At 47.8% G+C, this 20,067-nt stretch overlaps 1 protein-coding gene across 4 annotated transcripts in view; it reads right to left on the reverse strand.

Moving 5' to 3' along the window:
• inpp5jb (inositol polyphosphate-5-phosphatase Jb) overlaps positions 1 to 20,067 on the reverse strand; it is a 41,506-nt gene that overhangs the window by 13,569 nt on the left and 7,870 nt on the right. For 3 of the 4 annotated variants that reach the window (XM_088994454.1, XM_088994452.1, XM_088994451.1), the window contains 3 exons: positions 3,308 to 3,813; positions 2,064 to 2,171; positions 1,757 to 1,865 (listed from right to left, as the gene is read on the reverse strand). In XM_088994454.1, coding sequence (XP_088850580.1) covers positions 1,757 to 1,865; positions 2,064 to 2,171; positions 3,308 to 3,801 — 711 coding nt within the window. In that variant the 5' untranslated portion in view covers positions 3,802 to 3,813. Of the gene's footprint in view, positions 1 to 1,756; positions 1,866 to 2,063; positions 2,172 to 2,257; positions 2,387 to 2,470; positions 2,598 to 3,307; positions 3,814 to 20,067 lie in introns of those variants that run through there. The other variant, XM_088994455.1, reaches the window with a different exon arrangement.

The following is a 20,067-nucleotide window of genomic DNA, read 5'->3' on the forward strand; positions in this document are numbered from 1 at the left end:
TGACCACAAGGTATCCCACTGGATTTCATCTGATTTTGCTGATGCATTCCAATCTGCAAAATACATGTAATAGATTATATTTTGCCCAGTGGTGGTATACAGTATGTAGACTGTTTATAGGTTTATGAATGAATGAGGGGTTTGAATCACTATCCTCATGTGTTGAAATACCAATATAGTTTGAATTAGAAAAAATATCTTTCGCATCATCTGATCATCGCATCGTGATCATCTGACTGATTGGTTGGGCGCCCCCGCACCCAACAAATGAGCTAAAGATGAGCTAATGAGCTAAAGATTGATGGATCACCGTCACTTTTTTGTTTCTTAACTGACATCAGAAAAACTGGCATCTAAAATACCCAAAACACACAGTGTAATATTTTTATTCAAATGCAAAACACCAATAAAAATGACTTGAAGTGTCCAAAATCTGCAAAAAATTGAGCTGCGAATTGGGTATTTTCAGAAAGTCCCGCCCCCAGTTCGTGACGTCACGCCAAGACGTCTTGCATTGCTGGAGAATCAATACAATGGCTTCAGATTCTGAGAATATGCTTTCTTGTTACACATCCAGTTATGAATATGATTCAAATAGTTCTGAAGAGGAACGCATACATGTTTGCAATCGATTAAAGAATTTATTCCATGCCATTTTGAGGCAACATTGGGGGGAAATGTCTCACCCAAAAAGAGGCAGAAAATGGCGACCTATGTGAGGAATTAATCAGCCCGTTTCCACAGGCTGATAAATTCCTTCCATGGAGCTTGGACGCCCTCTTCTGGCTCTTTCTGGTGCAACACGATCGGTCAGGGGCGTTCCTTCAGTGATGTCACGTAAGGACTCGTCACCAACTCAAGAACAAGACTTCCGGAATATTCAGCACATGTCTTAAAACGTAAAATATAGCTATATGCGGTGGAATCTTTGTAAAATACGCTCAGTAGAAGTCATTTTACAAATTATGGACACAACTTGTCCAGAGACGTCGGTTGTCCTTTCAAATATTTCAGATTGATGGATTTGTAAATCATTTTAGATGACAAAAAAAAAAATCTTTATTTGGCATCCTCCAATTGTTTACCATATTGTAAATGTAAAAGTTACTCAAGAGCACAATCAGGTTCCTTAAAGGACAACCAACACAATTTTTGGTTTCCTAACTGACATCAGAAAAACGTTTTATAGCATCTAAAATACCCAATACCCAGTATGATATTTTTAGTCAAATGCAAAACACCAATAATAATGACTAAGTGTCCCAAAACTGCCACAAATGAGCTCGAAACTGGCGAGATTCAGAAAGAACCGCCCCCTTGTTCATGACATCACTTCAGGATATTCCTTCACAAACCGTATGTAATGTATTATTATTACAAGACACCACTACATACAGTATATTCATAAAATAAATCAATCTCTCATTTTTTTTAATCTAAAAAACAATTTTGCAAGAAAAGGAGGAACCACAAGGGGAACATAGGCACACAGGAAGACCGTGAGGCAACGACAACTTGAATGTGCCCAATGAGCCTTGATAGAGAGGGAGATAGCGGATGCGCTAACATTGCACGCTTGTTAAAAATCATCACTCTATTTGTTGCTTCGGGAACAAAATTAGAAGAGGCAGCAGCAGCAGCAATATGGAACAAAAAAAGGCTATGAGCACAGACCTCATCATCGCTCACATAATGCATATGAATAGAGGCTTTTTAATCAGCGAGCACATGTTCCTAACCAGAAACCATTACTGACCAGCACGTATCCAAAGGGGCTGAGTCTCTCCATGCAAACCTCGCTCCATTGGTCCGTGAAGAGGACATCTTTTAGCCGCTTGTTAATCATAGAGTTGACTTCCTGCAGCCTTGGAAACACATAACACAATGCACATGGGTCAGCCGGAGAGAGAAGAGCCTTTGATGGTCTCACGGATTAGCATTTACGACAGGAACAATGAGTGCGGTGCTACTTTGGATTAGTCACAACTGTACGTCAGGCCACAGCAACGTGGGAGGAACTGTAAATGGGAAAACTATGCAATTCTGCGACAGAATCCACTCACCCGATGATGTACATGTCCGTGTTCCCATCACCGATATTCAAACCCAGCAAGGAGGTGATGTCATCAGGGGGCGTGGCTGACCCCACGTTCCATGTGATGATGTGCACCCTGTTGGCAGAGACCCTTATTAACATTCTGACCTTGCTCGCTTATTTCCAACCCAGGATGTAATGAAAAGGATTGCAACCGGAGACCTTGCTTCTAGGTGGTTGAGTTATTTTGTTTTCCTCACAGTGCATGAGAAGAATACAGCGAGCTTGGCGCATGTACCAACTTTGTCAGTCGTCTTCGGGCACAAATGACTGGGTTTCAGGAAATTATGCCTGTGGGATGCGCAACTGTGTCAGTGGTCTCTGCTAAGTAGCTAAAATGATGTTGCAATCGTGTAGTTTTATATTGAATCATACCATCGATGAAAAGATTTCTTCAGTCATCATCTGTACTACTTTGAAGGTGTCGAACGTTTCGCTTCTCATCTGAAGAGCTTCGTCAGCGAACTAAAGTTGTGCTGTAACTGTGGCCCTATGTATATCCCTGATGGTCAGAGGTGGTGGTGCCAGAATTCTCCTCTGGTTGTATACCAGGGCATAAAAAAGTATATCAGAGCAGAGATCCCCATGTCCATTAGGGACATACCCTGTATATAGGGGTAGACTTACCAGCACAACTTTAGTTTGTTGACGAAGCTCTTCGGATGAGGAGCAAAATGTCAGACACCTTCAGAGAAGTACAGACAACGGTTGAAGACACCTTTTCACCCATGGACCATTCCTGTACGACTGAGAACCTACACAGACATAACTGTATTGAATCATACCATATTTTCCGGTGTATAAGGCGCACCCAAAACCTTTGATTTTTTTCAAAAGAAGACCCTGCGCCTTATACGCAAGTGCGCCTTACATGTCAAGTAATATTGAACCACAACAGGTCTCGCAACTACTGTCAGCAGCCACTGACTCAATTTCCCCCAGTAGAAGTCGTTGTGTGTAACCCCAGTACATACGGTCCATTATTTGTATTTGGGCAATACATTGTCATTTATTTTTAACATTTTCAGCTCTCAAGCACAATAGAACAAACATAACCAGAATCCCTCATTGCTGTGTATATTTGTGACATAATGAGAAGTTAAAATGCTGAAATAGAGCATTAAGGCGCTCCCGTGCCTCTATGGCTGTCAAAGTAAACTTGAATTGAAAAGCTGCGTGGAGGCATGTTCGCACAGGAAGCAGAAAACTTGCCTGAAATCTTCTACAGTCTGGGCCTGGGTGTCAGCTGTGCCTGCAACAGACTGGGCTCTCTGGGCATGAGGGTTTAGGTGAGGGGGTACAGCCTTGCTTAAAGGCGGGTAGGGTACTGAGGCAGCCCTGACCGCATGGTGTCCCGGACCTTTTGGGCCGACTTTGAAGTTGGCACCGGGACGATCCCCTGAGGACCTGATAGGTGGGCTGGAAGCAGCTTTTGCATGACTTGCCACGGCGCCATCAGGATCGCATTCACCCTGGTTATCGCCTCGTGTGGGCTCAGCTTTGGGTTCACATACGTCAACGGACCCTTCGACTCTGGCACTTCTCTGGGGCCTCCGGGGCCTGGTAGTAACAGTGGGCAGCCCGGCGGCGGGTTCACATGCTAGATCTGAAGGAGGTGGCGTAGTAGATTGAGATGTTCCTGTGTCTGCTGCTACACTCAAGTTGTCTTTTGGTATCTGGCTTTGCAGAGGGTGTTCTTGGTCCATTTCTTGTGTTCTCTGTCAAACAAAGAGGATACACATCAAACGATATTTGCATTTGAAGAATGTTACTTACGTCGAACACGTTTGCCATGTAAGGAGCATTCAAGAGTATTCCACTTGCCATCATTATCTCATTTAAATCCATTTGCTACTTCATTAAATGGAACTGTAAAATACAATGAAATAAATATACCTTAAACCAGGGGTCCCCCAACCCCCGGGCCGCGGAACGGTACCGGTCCGTGGGTCATTTGGTACCGGGCGCAGAAAGAATAAATAATTTACATAATTTCCGTTTTATTTATGACCTGAGTCCGAACTATGTTTTATTTTGAAAAATGACAAGTCACCGCTTCCAGCGCATTTCCGTGATGAGGAATGGGTCGCAAAGTTCGCTTACATGTGAGACATATTCAACCTGCTCAATGAACTCAATCTGTCACTTCAGGGGAAAATGACAACTGTCTTCAAGTTGGCTTATAAAGTAGCTGCATTTAAAGCCAAACTGGATTTGTGGGGACGGCGCGTGAATAACAGTGTATTTGACATGTTTCAAACATTGGCGGGTTTTTTGGAAAAGACTGAGCCTTCATTCCCCCAGCTGATGCACGAGCACCTGTCTATGCTTTTAAAAGAGTTAAAGCGCGACTTCCCAGCCACAAAAGACCCACGAACTGCCAAGGAATGGATCCGCAACCCATTTGTCAACAAACTAGGTGAATCTAAAGAGTTTGATGTTTCTCTTTATTTGTAAGTAGGTTCGTTGTCAGATCTCCCAGGCAGGTGACGCGCAGAGTTTGATCGTGGCGTGGAGTTGAGCAAGTCGTGCCGTGATGTCCGTCCGACGCCCGGCGCGAGCCGGGCGCCTGAGCGGGTCTGTGCAAGTCTCTTTGGGTCTGTGAGTCCGAGATGATTCTGCCCCGTGGTTCGCCCAATCTCTCTGTCCCGCGACAGCTCCTTTTATACAATTTGCAAGCGTGTGCTATGCGTCAGGGTGATACGCACATCAAGGAGATCAAGGAATTGAAAGACATGAAAGTGTTGAAAGGCGCACTTCAAAATCATACACGCGTGTGCCGCAACAGGGCTCCCCTCCTGGATCCGAAGTCGGTGAAAGCGATGAAGGAAAAAGAAATAAAAACAAAAGTCATTCTTCGACATGGTGAGGCCAGGCAAGATGACGGTCACCGGGCGTGGCAGGCGTCGGTTGGGAGGTTGCCGAGGAGGTTTCGTGGTGCCTGAAGTCGTTGTACGGGAGCACGGCAAAGAGTGCTCTACGACTGCCAGTTTGAGTCGATCGATGGAAACTTTCCTCGCGGCCGTCGAGTCGATGCCGGAAGGTCTTCTCACCGTGAGTTGTCGGACAATCGATGAGGGATTGTGAGGACAAAGGTGCGTGGGGTTGGCCATGCTGCCGGGCTCGGACAGGCCGGTCATCGGCGACGGTGGCGATGATCGCGCTGCCATGGCGCTCTGCAGGACGCCGAGGAAGCACGCTGACGTCGGCGGCCGTGTCGGCCATGAAGCGTCTTCCCGAAGTCCGATCGTGGACATAAGCGATGTCCGACGATGTCCGATCGTGGACATATATGATGTCCGATCGTGGACATAAGCGATGTCCGACGATGTCCGATCGTGGACATAAACGAGCGGGCGCCTGAGCGGGTCTGTGCAAGTCTCTTTGGGTCTGTGAGTCCGAGATGATTCTGCCCCGTGGTTCGCCCAATCTCTCTGTCCCGCGACAGCTCCTTTTATACAATTTGCAAGCGTGTGCTATGCGTCAGGGTGATACGCACATCAAGGAGATCAAGGAATTGAAAGACATGAAAGTGTTGAAAGGCGCACTTCAAAATCATACACGCGTGTGCCGCAACAAATCCAGCATGCCTGTGCAAGAGGAAGTACAACTGCTGGAGTTAGCAAATGATGGCGGTCTTAAATGTATGTTTGAGACAACAACTCTCCCGGTGTTTTGGATTAAAGTGATGGCAGAATACCCCGAGATCGCCACAACAGCACTGAAAACCCTGTTGCCGTTTCCGACATCTTATTTGTGCGAAGCGAGGTTTTCTGCAGTGACAGCAACCAAAACAAAACTACGGAGTAGACTAGACATAAGCAAGACACTTCGGGTGCCATTGCCTCCCATTATCCCTAGATGGGACCGTCTCATTGCAGAGAAACAAGTTCAGGGGTCCCACTGATTCAGTTGTAGTGAGTTGTATTTTTCATGCGCTTTGTACTACGTACTTGTTTTTGTGGTTTATCTTATTTTGAAGGCACATTTAAACATTACCATGGTGACCATAGAGCGTTAAGGGGCAGAGACGATGTTACATATGTTGTTGTTGCCGCGATGTTACATATGTTGTTGTTGGCGCGATGTTACCAGGACGCTGCTAATAAAGTTGTATAAAAATACACAATGGATTCACGTTTGATTATTATTATTATTATTAAACAGTTTCCATGCCTGTCGTATCATTTTATTTTGTTGTATTTATCCGCCGGTCCGTGAAAATATTGTCTTGTAGCCGTTGAGGAATGAGCACACACGATGAATATGTGGAGACGTGTTTATTCCAACGGCTAACAAGTGGATCTGAACTGAACAGCAAAAGCAGTGCAATACATGCAACATGAACTGCCCCCTCCCCTGCACCTGCTGGGTGAGATGCCTGGTCCTAGTGCCCGCCACACAGCCCCCCCCAGAACACCCAGAAGGAAGGTCAAGGTGAAAATTTTGCAGGGGGCTTAACCAGCCTGCCCCAACGACTACGCAGTCCGTCATTAGGTGGTGTAGGTGATTCGGGCGAGACCTCAGTGGGGGAACGACACTCAACCCTGGCATGCCGCGGTGAGGCTGGAGGTTTCGGAGGGCGTCCGCGACGTGGGGCCTGGGCCGGCGAAACGTCCTCGCCTGCAACTAAATGAGCCGGTTTGAGCCTGTCTATTGAAATTCCCTCCCTCCGCCCACCCATATCGAGCACAAAACTCTTTTCACCGTGTTCGAGCACTCTAAACGGGCCGTCGTACGGCGGTCGGAGGGGAGAGCGGTGGGCATCGTGACGCACAAAGACGAAACGGGCTGACCTAAGAGCAGACGGAACAAATATTTTGGGGACGCAGTGGTGAATTGGTGCTGGAGTCAGGGGCTCTGCTGGCAAAAGGGGGAATGAAGGTGCACCCGAAGCTTCAGGCAGAAATTCACCAGGAACGCGGAGTGGTTGACCGAGCACTAACTCTGCGGGGGCGGCGTTAAGGTCTTCTTTAGGGGCCGAACGTAACCCGAGCAGGACGCACGGAAGCTGGTCGACCCAGTTACCGTCCGACAGCGCGGCCCGTAGCGCGGCTTTCAGTGACCGGTGGAAACGTTCGCACATCCCGTTAGCCTGCGGGTGGTAGGCCATAGTGCGGTGTACCTGCACACCCAAGGACTGCGCCATGGCCGACCAGAGCTCGGACACAAACTGGGGGCCTCTGTCCGAAGTGATATCGGATGGCGTGCCGAAACGTGCGACCCAGGACGACAGAAATGCGCGAGCAATATCTGCCGAGGTCGTGGAGGACAGGGGGACTGCTTCCGGCCACCTAGTGGTTCGATCGACCATGGTGAGGAGATGTGTGCAACCCTGCGAAGGAGGGAGGGGCCCGACCAGGTCCACATGGACGTGGTCAAATCTCCTGTCCGGAATTGGAAAAGTTTCCAGGTTTGCTCGGGTGTGCTTGTGGACTTTGGCGCGCTGACATGCCACGCATGCAGCTGCCCACTTCCTGACGTCCTTCCGTAACCCAGGCCAGACAAACTTGGCCCCAATAAGTTTGACTGACGCCCGGACGCCAGGGTGTGAGAGGGAATGAATAGAATTAAAAATTCGCCGACGCCACTCCTGCGGAACCACGGGACAAGTGCGACCCATAGACACATCGCAGAGGAGAGCGGGACCCCCTTCACACAGTGCCACCTTCTGAAGTTTCAGGGCTGTGCCTGCTGCCTTGAGTTCGTGGATGTCCGGATCCTCAGATTGGGCGGTGGCCATCTCTGAAAAATCCACCCTGAGCTGGACTGGACACACAATCGCGCGTGACAAGCAATCGGCCACAGGGTTACATTTGCCGGCCACGTGCTGAATGTCTGTTGTGAATTCAGAAATGGCCGCCAAATGCCGTTGCTGTCGGGCCGACCACGGTTCAATCACCTTTGACATGGCGAATGTGAGTGGTTTGTGATCCACATATGCGGTAAACCGGCGCCCCTCGAGGAGGAAACGAAAATGGCGCGTTGCAAGATAGAGTGCTAACAACTCTCTGTCGAAAACACTGTACTTGCGTTCGTTATCTTGCAGTTTCCGACTGAAAAATGCAAGGGGCTGCCATTCGTTCTCCACAAGCTGCTCAACCACCGCCCCTACGGCAACATCAGACGCGTCGGTAGTCAAATCTACCTGTGCGGTTGAGATTGGGTGGACCAGAAGAGTTGCACCCGCAAGAGCTTCCTTGGCCCGTTGGAAGGATTGTGCTCGTTGCGGTGCCCACTCGACGGGGTTGTTAGCCTTCTTTTTTCTCAAGGCGCCGTAGCGGGGTTGTAGGAGGTCGGCTGCGTGAGGAAGAAACCGGTTGTAAAAATTGATCATTCCCAAAAACTCCTGCAGAGCCTTAACTGTGGCCGGGCGGGGGAAATCCACCACTGCTTGTACTTTGGCGGGTAAGGGGATGGCGCCCTGTGGAGAAATGCGATGCCCCAAGAAATCGATCTTGGACAGACCTAATTGGCACTTAACAGGGTTGACTATAAGGCCGTGCGAATAAAGGCGCTTGAAAACTTCGGTTAAGTGCGACAGGTGTTCCTCCGGTGAAGGGCTGGCCACAAGGATGTCGTCTAGATAGACAAATACAAAATCAAGACCTCGCAAGACTGAGTCCATCAGTCTTTGGAAGGTCTGTGCCGCCCCCTTCAGGCCAAAAGGCATGCGGAGAAATTCAAAGAGGCCAAAGGTGGTAATCACCGCTGTTTTGGGCACATCCTCCGCCCGTACCGGCACCTGGTGATAACCGCGAACTAGATCTACTTTTGAAAAGATCACGGCGCCGGCCAAACGTGCGGAAAAATCTTGAATGTGCGGGATGGGGTAACGGTCATGTGTGGTTATGTTATTCAGCCGACGAAAATCACCGCACGGCCGCCAAGAACCGTCACTTTTGGGCACCATGTGTAATGGTGAAGCCCACGGGCTGTTGGAACGCCTCACGATGCCCAAGCGCTCCATCGTCGCGAACTCCCCTTTCGCCATTGCCAATTTTGCCGCGTCGAGGCGACGAGCGCGGGTAAAAACTGGCGGGCCAACCGTGGGAATGAAATGCTCTACCCCGTGTTTAGTATCGGCATTGGAAAAGGCGGGTGTGGTTAACGACGGATAATCGGTCAGCAGGCATTCATAAATAAACGTTACCCGATGTTAAATAATTTGCATGTGTTAACGCCCCGAGCCCTCCGGCCTCACACGGAAAAGTGGCGAAAGAGATGGCGTCAATCAAACGACGGTTGGCAATGTCCACAAGAAGTCCGTGAGCACATAAAAAATCGGCGGCAATTATGGGAACTGTGGTCGCGGTAACAATAAAGTTCCACTTGAATTCCCGTCCGTGGAAACGCACAGTCACCGACCTGGAACCGAAGTTAGCGATGGGCGAGCCGTTAGCTGCGCACAAGGCAGGCCCGCATCCACCTGCCATCTTGTCCGCAGCGGTGGGCGTCAGCAGGCTTACTTGTGCCCCGCTGTCCACAAGGAAACGTCTTCCTGACGAGGAGTCACGCTGCGCACGAGGAGTGCGCAGCGTCAAGCCTTGGCGCCAAACCGCTGATGGAAATAGCAGGTGGCTTTCCCGCGCCGCTTCTGCGATCCCACTGCGGCCACGACGGTCGGATCAATTTGCACGGCTAACCGCCGTATCGCCAGAAGCGCTCGATCTGCTTCTTCCGCCAAGCCACGATAGTCGCCGGTGGCTAGGCACGTCGAGTTAGCGAGCACGGCGCGCACTTCGGGGGGTAGCTGGCGAAGGAAAATGTGGGGGAAAAGGAATCCGCCATCATCCGCATTTAACAGCGACAGCATTTTGTCCATTAGATCCACTGCTGTTCCGTCGCTGAGTCCGGGAAGCGAAAGAAGTCTGTCTGCTCTCTCGGAGGCCGATAGCGTGAACCGCCGGAGCAGCCATTGTTTGAGCGCGTCGTACTTCCTGCATCGTGGAGGCGCGCGCAGAAGTTGCATCATGCGATGCGTTGTCGGTTGGTCGAGGGACGCCACGACCATGTAATATTTTAGGTCATCTGTCGTGACGCCTTGTAGGTGGAAAAGTGCTTCCACATGCTGGAACCACGAAGCCGGGTCGCTGTGCCAGAACTCGGGCAACTTCGCGGCGTAGGCGGCAGCTGAGAGTTTGGGCGCCGGTCGTGGCGACATGGCCGTAGAAGAAACATCTTCGTCCGTTGCCATGAACATTTCCATTGTCGGGGTCACCAGTGTAGCCGTTGAGGAATGAGCACACACGATGAATATGTGGAGACGTGTTTATTCCAACGGCTAACAAGTGGATCTGAACTGAACAGCAAAAGCAGTGCAATACATGCAACATGAACTGCCCCCTCCCCTGCACCTTCTGGGTGAGATGCCTGGTCCTAGTGCCCGCCACAGTCTGACATTAAACCGGTCCGTGGCGCAAAAAAAGGTTTGGGACGACTGCCTTAAACTGAAAAGAAATTACCATAAATGTTAAATTGCACCTATTATTAAGTTCACTCCCTTAACCCTGTCAACGATTCACATACAATTAGGCCAAAATTTGCCGGACATATACGCCTAAAAAATGGCACCAAAAAAATATTGGCGGTCAAACATCATCAGGCGTGATTCTGTGCAAGACATCAGCAAATGATGCGGGAATTGATGAGAATGAAAAAGATTACATGCATAAAGGTTTTAGCCACTTCCTATGCCTGAATAACATTGAACAGAAAATACAACAAGCATGACAATGAACAGATACTTTTAGCGTTTGGAGGCTTCACTTTAGTTTAAAGTATCTGCAATTTTGCTGCGTACGTTGCAATGCTACGGAGCCCCTAAGGGGACATCGAAGAAAAAAAAAAAAACTTTGCGAGATCTCGCAAAACTTTGCGTTCCCTCGCAAAACTTTGCGTTCCCTCGCAAAACTTTGCGTTCCCTCGCAAAACTTTGTATTCCCTCGCAAAACTTTGCATTCCCTCGCAAAACTTTGCATTCCCTCGCAATACTTTGCATTCTCTCGCAAAGATTGCGAGATCTCGCAATCTTTTTATAAAAAAATGTGCGTTCCTGTACTTCCGGGTCAGCTTGGCTCATGTAGACGGTCGCGCGCGCTGCTTATTGAGAGAAGGCAACAACTCGGCGCATCATGGAGGAAGACTTGGAACACTTCTTGCAGTCAAGAAACGTCCCTCACGTGGACATTGCACGTATGAAAAGCGACAAGGTGGGCATACAGCTACAAAGTCTGATGTAATAAGCAAAACAAGAGAAACATGGACATTTTTTTTCGAAGTAGTATTGGTAGTAGGTCAATAAAGTGAAAGTGAAGCTAACATTTCTATCTACTCTACCTGTACTGTTAATTCTATTTTAATAATGAGGTTATTAACACAATTTAAAATCGATATTACAGTTAGTAATTGGGCTGCCGCTACCTAATGTACTATTCAAAGTCAAAGTCAAAGTCAGCTTTATTGTCAAATATGCTAATATGCATGACATACAGCACAGATGAAATTAATGTCCTCTCGGACCCAGCGTGCAAGACATGCAAGGCACTTATAACGTGGCTAAAAAAGACATACAATTGACAACAAACAAAACATGTAATTTCTGTATGTAAAGTGAGGTAGTGTCGTCTGGAAAGTGAGGCAGTGACATATGTAAAGTGAGGTAGTGACATATGTAAAGTGAGGAAGTGACGTACATAAAGTGACGTAATGTCGTAATTGCAAAAACAAACAACTAGAAAGGGTTGAAGTGAGGTCTTGTCTAATGAGAAATAACAAAAAAATAGAGTTCAGGATGATCGTACAGCATGTAGCGTGTACTCAGAGTTCGGTGAGTGTGGCAGTGGGAAGGGGCAGGCTGGGCAGGGCTGGGAGGGAGTTGAGTCTCCGGACTGCCTGGTGGCAGAAACTGTCCTTGAGCCTGCTGGTCTTGGCTCGGAGACTCCGCAGTCTCCGACCCGATGGCAGCAGGCTGAAGAGGCTGTGGGAGGGGTGGGTGGGATCGCCAGCGATCCGGATGGCTCTGCGGGTGAGGCGGGTGTTGTAGATGTCCTGAAGGGGGGGGAGAGAGACACCGATGATCTTCTCAGCTGTCCTCACGATGCGCTGCAGAGTCTTACGGCAGGACACGGTGCAGGCGCCGTACCACACAGTGATACAGCTGGTCAGGATGCTCTCTATGGTACCGCGGTAGAAGGAGGTCGTGATGGGGGTCGGGGCTCCAACTCTTTTGAGCTTGCGGAGGAAGTACAGGCGCTGGTGGGCTCTCTTGGCCATTGATGCCGTGTTGTGGCTCCAAGACAGGTCTTCGGATATGTGCACTCCCAGGAACTTGGTGCTGCTCACTCTCTCCACTGCAGCACCGTCGATGGTTAGTGGAGCATGCTGGGGGCGCACTCTCCTGAAGTCCACAACAATCTCCTTCGTCTTCTCCACATTCAGACGGAGATTGTTGTCCTTGCACCACGTGGCCAGGCGGCTGACCTCGTCCCTGTAGGCTGTCTCCTCGTCGTTGTTGATGAGGCCCACCACAGTCGTGTCATCTGCAAACTTTATGAAGAGGTTGGAGCTAGGTGATGATGGTGAGCAGTCGTGCGTGAGCAGAGTGAAGAGGAGGGGGCTCAGCACACACCCCTGGGGGGCCCCTGTGTTCAGCGTGATGGTGCTGGAAGTGTTGTCGCCAACTCTGACTGCCTGTGGTCTCCCCGTCAGGAAGTCCAGCAGCCAGTTGCACAGGGAGGTGCTGATCCCCAGTTTGCTCAGTTTATTGGTGAGTTGTTGGGGGATGATTGTGTTGAATGCTGAGCTGAAGTCGATGAACAGCATTCTGACGTAGGAGTCTCTGGTCTCCAGGTGGGTGAGCGCTGTGTGGAGAGCAGTGGAGATGGCATCATTGGTCGAGCGGTTGGGCCGATATGCAAATTGGAAGGGGTCATGGGTGGGTGGGAGGGCAGCCTTGATGTGGTTCATAACTAGCCGCTCGAAGCACTTCATGAAGATGGGAGTGAGTGCGACCGGGCGGTAGTCATTGTGGCAGGTGGGGGACGACTTCTTCGGGACCGGGATAATGGTGGTGGCTTTGAGGCACGTGGGCACAACAGCCTGGCTCAGAGGGGTGTTGAAGATGTCCGTGAAGACATCTGTGAGCTCCACAGCGCAGTCTCTCAGAACACGGCCAGGAATGCCATCGGGACCCGGGGCTTTTCGTGCGTTGGTCCCTCTGAGGGATCGCCTCACGCTGTCCTGGGACAGTGTCAGCACCTGTTCGCCGGGAGGTGGTGGGGTCTTCTGTGCTGGAGTGCTGTTGTCTGCCTCGAAGCGGGCGAAGAAGTCGTTCAGCTGGTTCAGCAGAGTGGTGGAGTTCTCGCAGGTCTGTGGAGTGGGCTTGTAGTCTGTGATGGTCTGTATCCCACGCCACAGGTTCCTGGTGTCACTGCTGTCTTTGAAGTGGTTGGCGATCCTCCTGGAGTGCTGTCTCTTGGCCATCCTGATGCCACGTGACAGGTTGGCCCTGGCTGTCCTCAGGCCCCGCTCATCGCCAGCTTTGTAGGCAGCGTTCCGAGCCCTGAGGAGCCTGTGGACTTCACCCGTCAGCCATGGCTTCTGGTTGGCCAGGATGGTGACAGATCTGGTGACAGTCACGTCATCCATGCACTTCCTCATGTAGGAGGTAACAGAGTCTGTGTACTCTTGGAGGTCGGTGTTGTTGTTGTAGGTGGCCGCTTGTCTGAACATGTTCCAGTCAGTGTTGGAGAAGCAGTCTTTGAGTGCCTCTGACGACCCATCAGGCCACACCCTTATCTGCTTCTTGACTGGTTTGATGACTTTGACAAGAGGCCTATATGCGGGCATTAACATGATAGTGGAGTGGTCCGAAGCTCCTAGGTGGGGGAGGGGGTAGGCTTTGTAGGCTCCTTTGTGTGTGGTGAAAACATTGTCCAGAATGTTGTTACCTCTCGTCGGAAAGTTAATGTGTCCATGGAGATGTGGAAAAACACTTTTCGGGTTGGCGTGGTTGAAATCGCCAGCCAGGATAAGGAAATCATCTGGGTGGGCTGTCTGTTGCTCGCTGATGTGCTGGTAGAGTTCATTCAATGCCGCGCTCCTGTTGTTAATTGAGCTTGGGGGGATGTAAACTGCTACCAGCAGTATGGCACTAAATTCCCTCGGCAGGTAGAATGGCCGACATTTTATGACCATAAGTTCCATCAGTGGCGAACAGTGTTTGCATACCACAACAGCGTTGCGGCACCAGGCATCACTGATGTAAACACAGAGTCCCCCGCCGCGAGTCTTCCCCCCCTCGACGAGCGCTCTGTCTGCCCGGAAGCTAGTTAGCTGGGCTAGCTGGATGGCACTGTCCGGTATGCTGTCGGTCAGCCATGTTTCCACAAACACAAAGGCACAACACTCACCCACGGTCTTGGAAGTTGAGCGGAGAAGTCTGATGTAGTCCATTTTATTGTCCAGCGAGCGCACGTTAGCCAGCGTGATGGTAGGAATGCAAGGCCGGTGGCGGCTAGCCGCGAGCCTAATGCGAATACCTCCACGCTTTCCCCTCTTTAGTTTCCTCATACAGCGCTTGTGGCGCCTCCACTCTGGGTTGGGTGCAGGAGTGGGGGTCGGTGGAAGAGTGGGGGTCGGTGGAAGAGTGGGGCTCAATGGATGAGCCGACTCCCTGAGCAATCCATGCTTGCGTAGCACTTCTGCTTCAGCTGGTTTAGGTTTTAAAAATGAACTGCCGATGTCGAGCAGAACCTCACGGGAGTAGGTACGCCTCGGGTGTAGCGAGGCCAACGGAGACGGACATTTGCACGAGTAAGACAAACACAATGAACACGAAAAAAACAATTTGCCGGGAGAGAGAGGAGCCGCTGCGTGTGCACGCGCCGCCATCTTGGGAAAAAAAATAAATAAAAAATAAAATACTGAATACAAATAATGATGACTGTAGTGTCCCATCACTCATGTGAATATGTTAAATGTATTAAAAGTTATTGATAATTAAATAAACATGTCAAGTATTTATTCTCACAATTTATCTTTGCAGGTTGACATGGCAGTAATTGCTATGATGACCGAAGAGCAAATGGGCAAATATATCACTTCTTATGGTGATCGAATAGCTGTCCTTTGCTTTTGTCATCAGAAAATGTCCAGTGGTGATAATGAACTGCTCCTCCAAAAATTAAGAGGCAAAATAAGATCAAGGAAAAAAGGTGTACTGGCTGAGACTTCGGGAGTACTCCAAAACCATGTTGATGGGATGGCAAGACATAACAATGTTTCTGCAGAAAAGACTCAAAGGAAGATTTATGGCAACGATTACCATCAAGTGAGGACAAGCAAAGGTGGAGGAACAAGGTATGCCATCCTGGAAAAAAACAGCAACTGTCGCTCAAATTTTGGAGCTGGGAAAAGGGCTATTTTTCCCAGGTGGAAGCTCAACCAAAGGACCTGTTGAAGACTTTACTTTTGAGGTCTGTGATTTCAAAAGAAACCACATTGCTTTAGATGAAACAATTGGCAGACTCTATGAAAAAAAAACAAATTGAAACTGTTAAGATTTTACATTGGCACAAAAGAAAATACTCCAACATCTCATTTGGATGAATGCAGTGAAGCTCATTCATCTGTCACCAACATGGTGGGAGAAAGAGCGCAATTGATTGATTGACTCTCTTATGTCTACACACACATGCACACACATCAGTTTAGGAGCATTTCATTATTTGTACTTTGAGATGTAAAACATCTGTCATGGTCAACCTTGCATAGGGCAGTCTACAGTTGTATTTTCCATTTGTGTCTACAATTGATTTCATGGTTATTATTCATTCTTTCCATTTTCCATATCACTTATTCTCCTAATGGTTTCGGATATGGTGCCACTTTCAGTTTGACCTAAAGGTTTGAAGTTGATATGTCATGTAATGTTGCAAATATTTGCACTGTTCAAACAAAAGCAATTATTTTTGTACTTGATATTGTATTCTATTTATATGTTTGTGATTGCTGTTCATACGAATTTGTCAATGTTAATAAAATTTGTTCCAAATAATTCATGTTTTTTTTTAAACACAAGACACCACCTGCTGACGAAATTGAAGAGTGACAATTATGTTATCATTTACAGGCAAGTGATTGTGTACTGGGGTGCAGGAATACTATTCAGATCCACATTGGTTAAGTATCTGTGGTTAAAATCAGCAACCAAGACAGTATATTTATTGACACCCAGAATGATTTGACAAATGAACATTTCATATTGATCAAATATGCTTTCCTTATACAGTAACAAAAACAGCAGACAAAAAATGATTTAAATTGTGATTGCTATATATTATTCGTCCTCAAATGTATCCCAATAATCCATTTAAAGTGAAGTGATAAAAGAAATGATGAACAAAGGGTTGAAGAAATGGCAATGGTCGTCGGATTCAGCCTTCATTAAATGTTACTTCGAACCAGTTGAGGAGCCATAAAATGGTTTCACCCAAACACACACCAAAAAATATATGGTTATTGCTTTGAGTAATTCATGTTTAAATTTTAATGTAATATAATTCCAGTATGACTGGTATACGGAAACAAAAATGCTTTCACCAAAGGTTAATGTCTCTGACCCCTGAAAACATCATGCTTCTAATTTAGAATTGCAGTAAGGGCCTCTCTGAGGTGCAAGTACAAGTTCACAGCCTGATACGGCTCTTTTGGTGGCATCAGACCAGACTGGGCCATTAAGGAAGCACACAATACAAATACATCCGGATCACAAGGCATAGTTAAACGGAAGACACACTGGCTTTTGCATAGTTGAACTTGTTCATTGTCAACTGTGGAGAGGAAGTCCCTTGTGCCATAAAGTTCAGGTAAAGAATACATCACGTTGGGCCGACCACTGGGGACATTTATGTTCTTTGAGGGCCTGATGAGATGGCTGTTCCAAACACGGGCAGTATCATCCAACTCATCCTGTTGAGAATAAGATCAGAATCAGAATCATCTTTTTTGCCAAGTATGTAGTACACACAAGGAAATTGTCTCCTGTAGAACACGCTGCACTAGTCTCATCAAAAAAATGGAGGCACTATACAGTTCTATTTGGGTTACTTTTTAGAGAGTTAATTGCTTGAGGGAAGAAGCTGTTTAAATGCCTGCTGGATTTGGTGCGCACATACAGACAGATTTAGGAATAGTTGCACATAGCAGCTCTTATGAGCAAGAAATTATAGAATTAGACTGCTTTTCTCTCCCTGCTCCCTTCTTTCTACCTTACACTCGTCACTCATGTTTACTACTCTGCCCATCCCCACTTTTCCTTCATCTTTTCCTTGATCATTTCACCTTCACCCTATGTCCCCACACACACAGACCACTATCTTCTTTCCACTATTCGATTATTTACCTTCTTTTGTGTCCCATCAACACCCTCTCAAATACAAAAATACATATTTCATAAATGGAGCTACAGAATATATGAACTCACCTGAATAAGTCCCATGCAACAAAATTGCAGGATGCTTTTGTCCAGAAATCCACCATCAAAGAAGCCATTGTCTCTGAGGTCTTTGAAGAGTGATAACCAGAATTCCATGCATTGGCTGCGAAGAAACCCCCACCAATATTCAATTCTTTGATTGGCGGTGCTGGCTCCATCCAAGTAACTGTCAAGGGTGCTGCCTGGCGGTATGGGCACCAGGAAACGCTGGAAGCCTTTAACATGACCATTTTCAGTCCCCAAATCAGCTCGAACGATTCGAGGACAACCTCCCAAACGGTGCACAACTTCAATGTAGTAACCTCCAATTAACTTCGGGTCACTACTTGTTGTGTAGGCATTGAGCCACATTATTTTCCTTGAAAAGCCATCAATAGCCCCATTGATGCAAATTCCAAACGGTTTCAGTTTGTCATGAATCCATATGCCAAATAAAATTCGGCCCTTTCGAGAAGTAGTTTCGTCGTCTCAGACGTCTTGCTTGCATTAAAGACACTCCTCTCGGATCCAACTCTTTCAGGACCAGACGAACATCCTCTTTCCTGACAAGAAGCCCATGTTCTCTGCACTTACTGTACATCCACCTGTAACCGTGTAGTTGTCCGGAATTCTGCAACTGGTTGTGAATAAAGTCAACCAAGACGCCCAAGTCATCGAACGTTTTTCGGCGAAATAGTCCACTTTTGTTCACCACTCGCTTCAAATGTCTTTCACTTATTAGTAAGCCGTGTTTAATCTCAAGAACGGATTTTATATCTTTGTATTTCAAGCCAATTTTAAAGTAAAACTGGATTAAAGGAACGAAAGGGTGAAAAGGCTCCATGTTTGTTGTTTTCGGTTACACTGACGATGAACCGGAAGTACATGTACGCGTATTTTTTAAAAAAAGATTGCGAGATCTCGCAAAGAATGCGAGATCTTGCAAAAGTATTGCGAGGGAACGCAAAGTATTGCGAGGGAACGCAAAGTATTGCGAGGGAACGCAAAGTTTTGCGAGATCTCGCAAAGTTTTTTGTTTTTTTCTTCGATGTCCCCTTAGGGGCTCCGTACAATGCAAAGGTTTCCTATTGGATTTTTGTTTCACTCTGCCTTTTTCGATGTACTGTATGGCAAGTCAGTTGAGCAAACTGTGTTGACCCAGTAGGATATCTTAGTTCATCATTGAGACTCTTACCTGCCAGGTCTATTTCCTGCTCTTTTAACTCATTCACTGCCAGACGATGTGCAAATGTGTGTCCACTCCAGTGTCAGGATTTTGGTCATTTTCACTCAAATTGCAGGACCGACAGAATATTGAGTTTTAGAACTACATAAACATTCACTGCAATGTAACAAATCTTTGACTCTCTTCTTTCATCAGGAAAAAAAAGTTTATTCGTAGGTTATATGGGTCGGAGTAACATGAGGTGCAAGTGGGGGCCGTTGTACAAAAGAGAAATGTTGTCCCCTCATGGGAGGGAAAAACATTGCCAGAGCTTGATCCACACCCGTCCCGCAAGAAAACTCAAAACCCAAACAAATTGGGGAATGACGCTCCACGTCATGCTTTTCAATTCCTGAATAAATTCAGGAATGGCAGTGAATGAGTTAAAACCTTGGAAACCTAATAGAGTGAGACCTCAACTTACGAACGCCTTATAATACGAACTTTTCATCATACGAACGTCAACTTTATGAAAATTAAGCCTTATAACAAGCACCATTTTCATCATACACACCCACCACGGCCGGTCCATCAAGCACACGACCTTCGGATCTGGCGGAGTGATCTTCAGCGGAAGTACACGACCGAACAGCGCTGCAGCCGGCGCTATATCCACACCCCCTCTCATTGAATGCACACGTCGATCGCCTACTTGGAGCTTTTTGCTGATAATTTTACTATTATGGGACCGGAAAATAAACACCACAGGCTCGTGTTCAGCCTCCGTTCAAATGTGGTGCGTTACTATGAATAAATTGAAGAAACTACCAGCCGTACACGTCTACTCTGCTCTGTTTATTTGTCATCCAAGACTTGGGGTGCGTTCAGGTTCGAGAATAGCGCACGACTTCTTATGACTCTAAGCTGTTTGGAAAGCATTGTCTAACTCAGGGGTGTCCAAAGTCGGTCCTCGAGGGCCGCTGTCCTGCTTGTTTTCCAGCTCTCCCAGGAGCAACACACCTGATTCAAATGATCAGCTCATCAGCCAGCTCTGAAGCAGCATCAAAATGGTCCTGATGATTTGAAGCAGGTGCATTGCTCCTGGGAGAGCTGGAAAACAGGCAGGACGGCGGCCCTCGAGGCCCGACTTTGGACACCCCTGGTCTAATTGAATGAGCAGGGACAAACGCTTGCCCACGTTTCTGTGTTGCTACACTTGAACGCACCCCCTGTCAAGATGCGATAGAAGTGATTGCGATTGGCTAAAGGGTAGAGCCATGTGTCATGGTAAGCCAATCAGAGCTAGTGTTTTCACACACACCGGAACAG

The sequence above is a fragment of the Hippocampus bargibanti genome, linkage group LG04 (assembly GCF_051943395.1).
Source record: "Hippocampus bargibanti isolate YZ-2025 linkage group LG04, ASM5194339v1, whole genome shotgun sequence".
NCBI lineage: Eukaryota > Metazoa > Chordata > Actinopteri > Syngnathiformes > Syngnathidae > Hippocampus > Hippocampus bargibanti.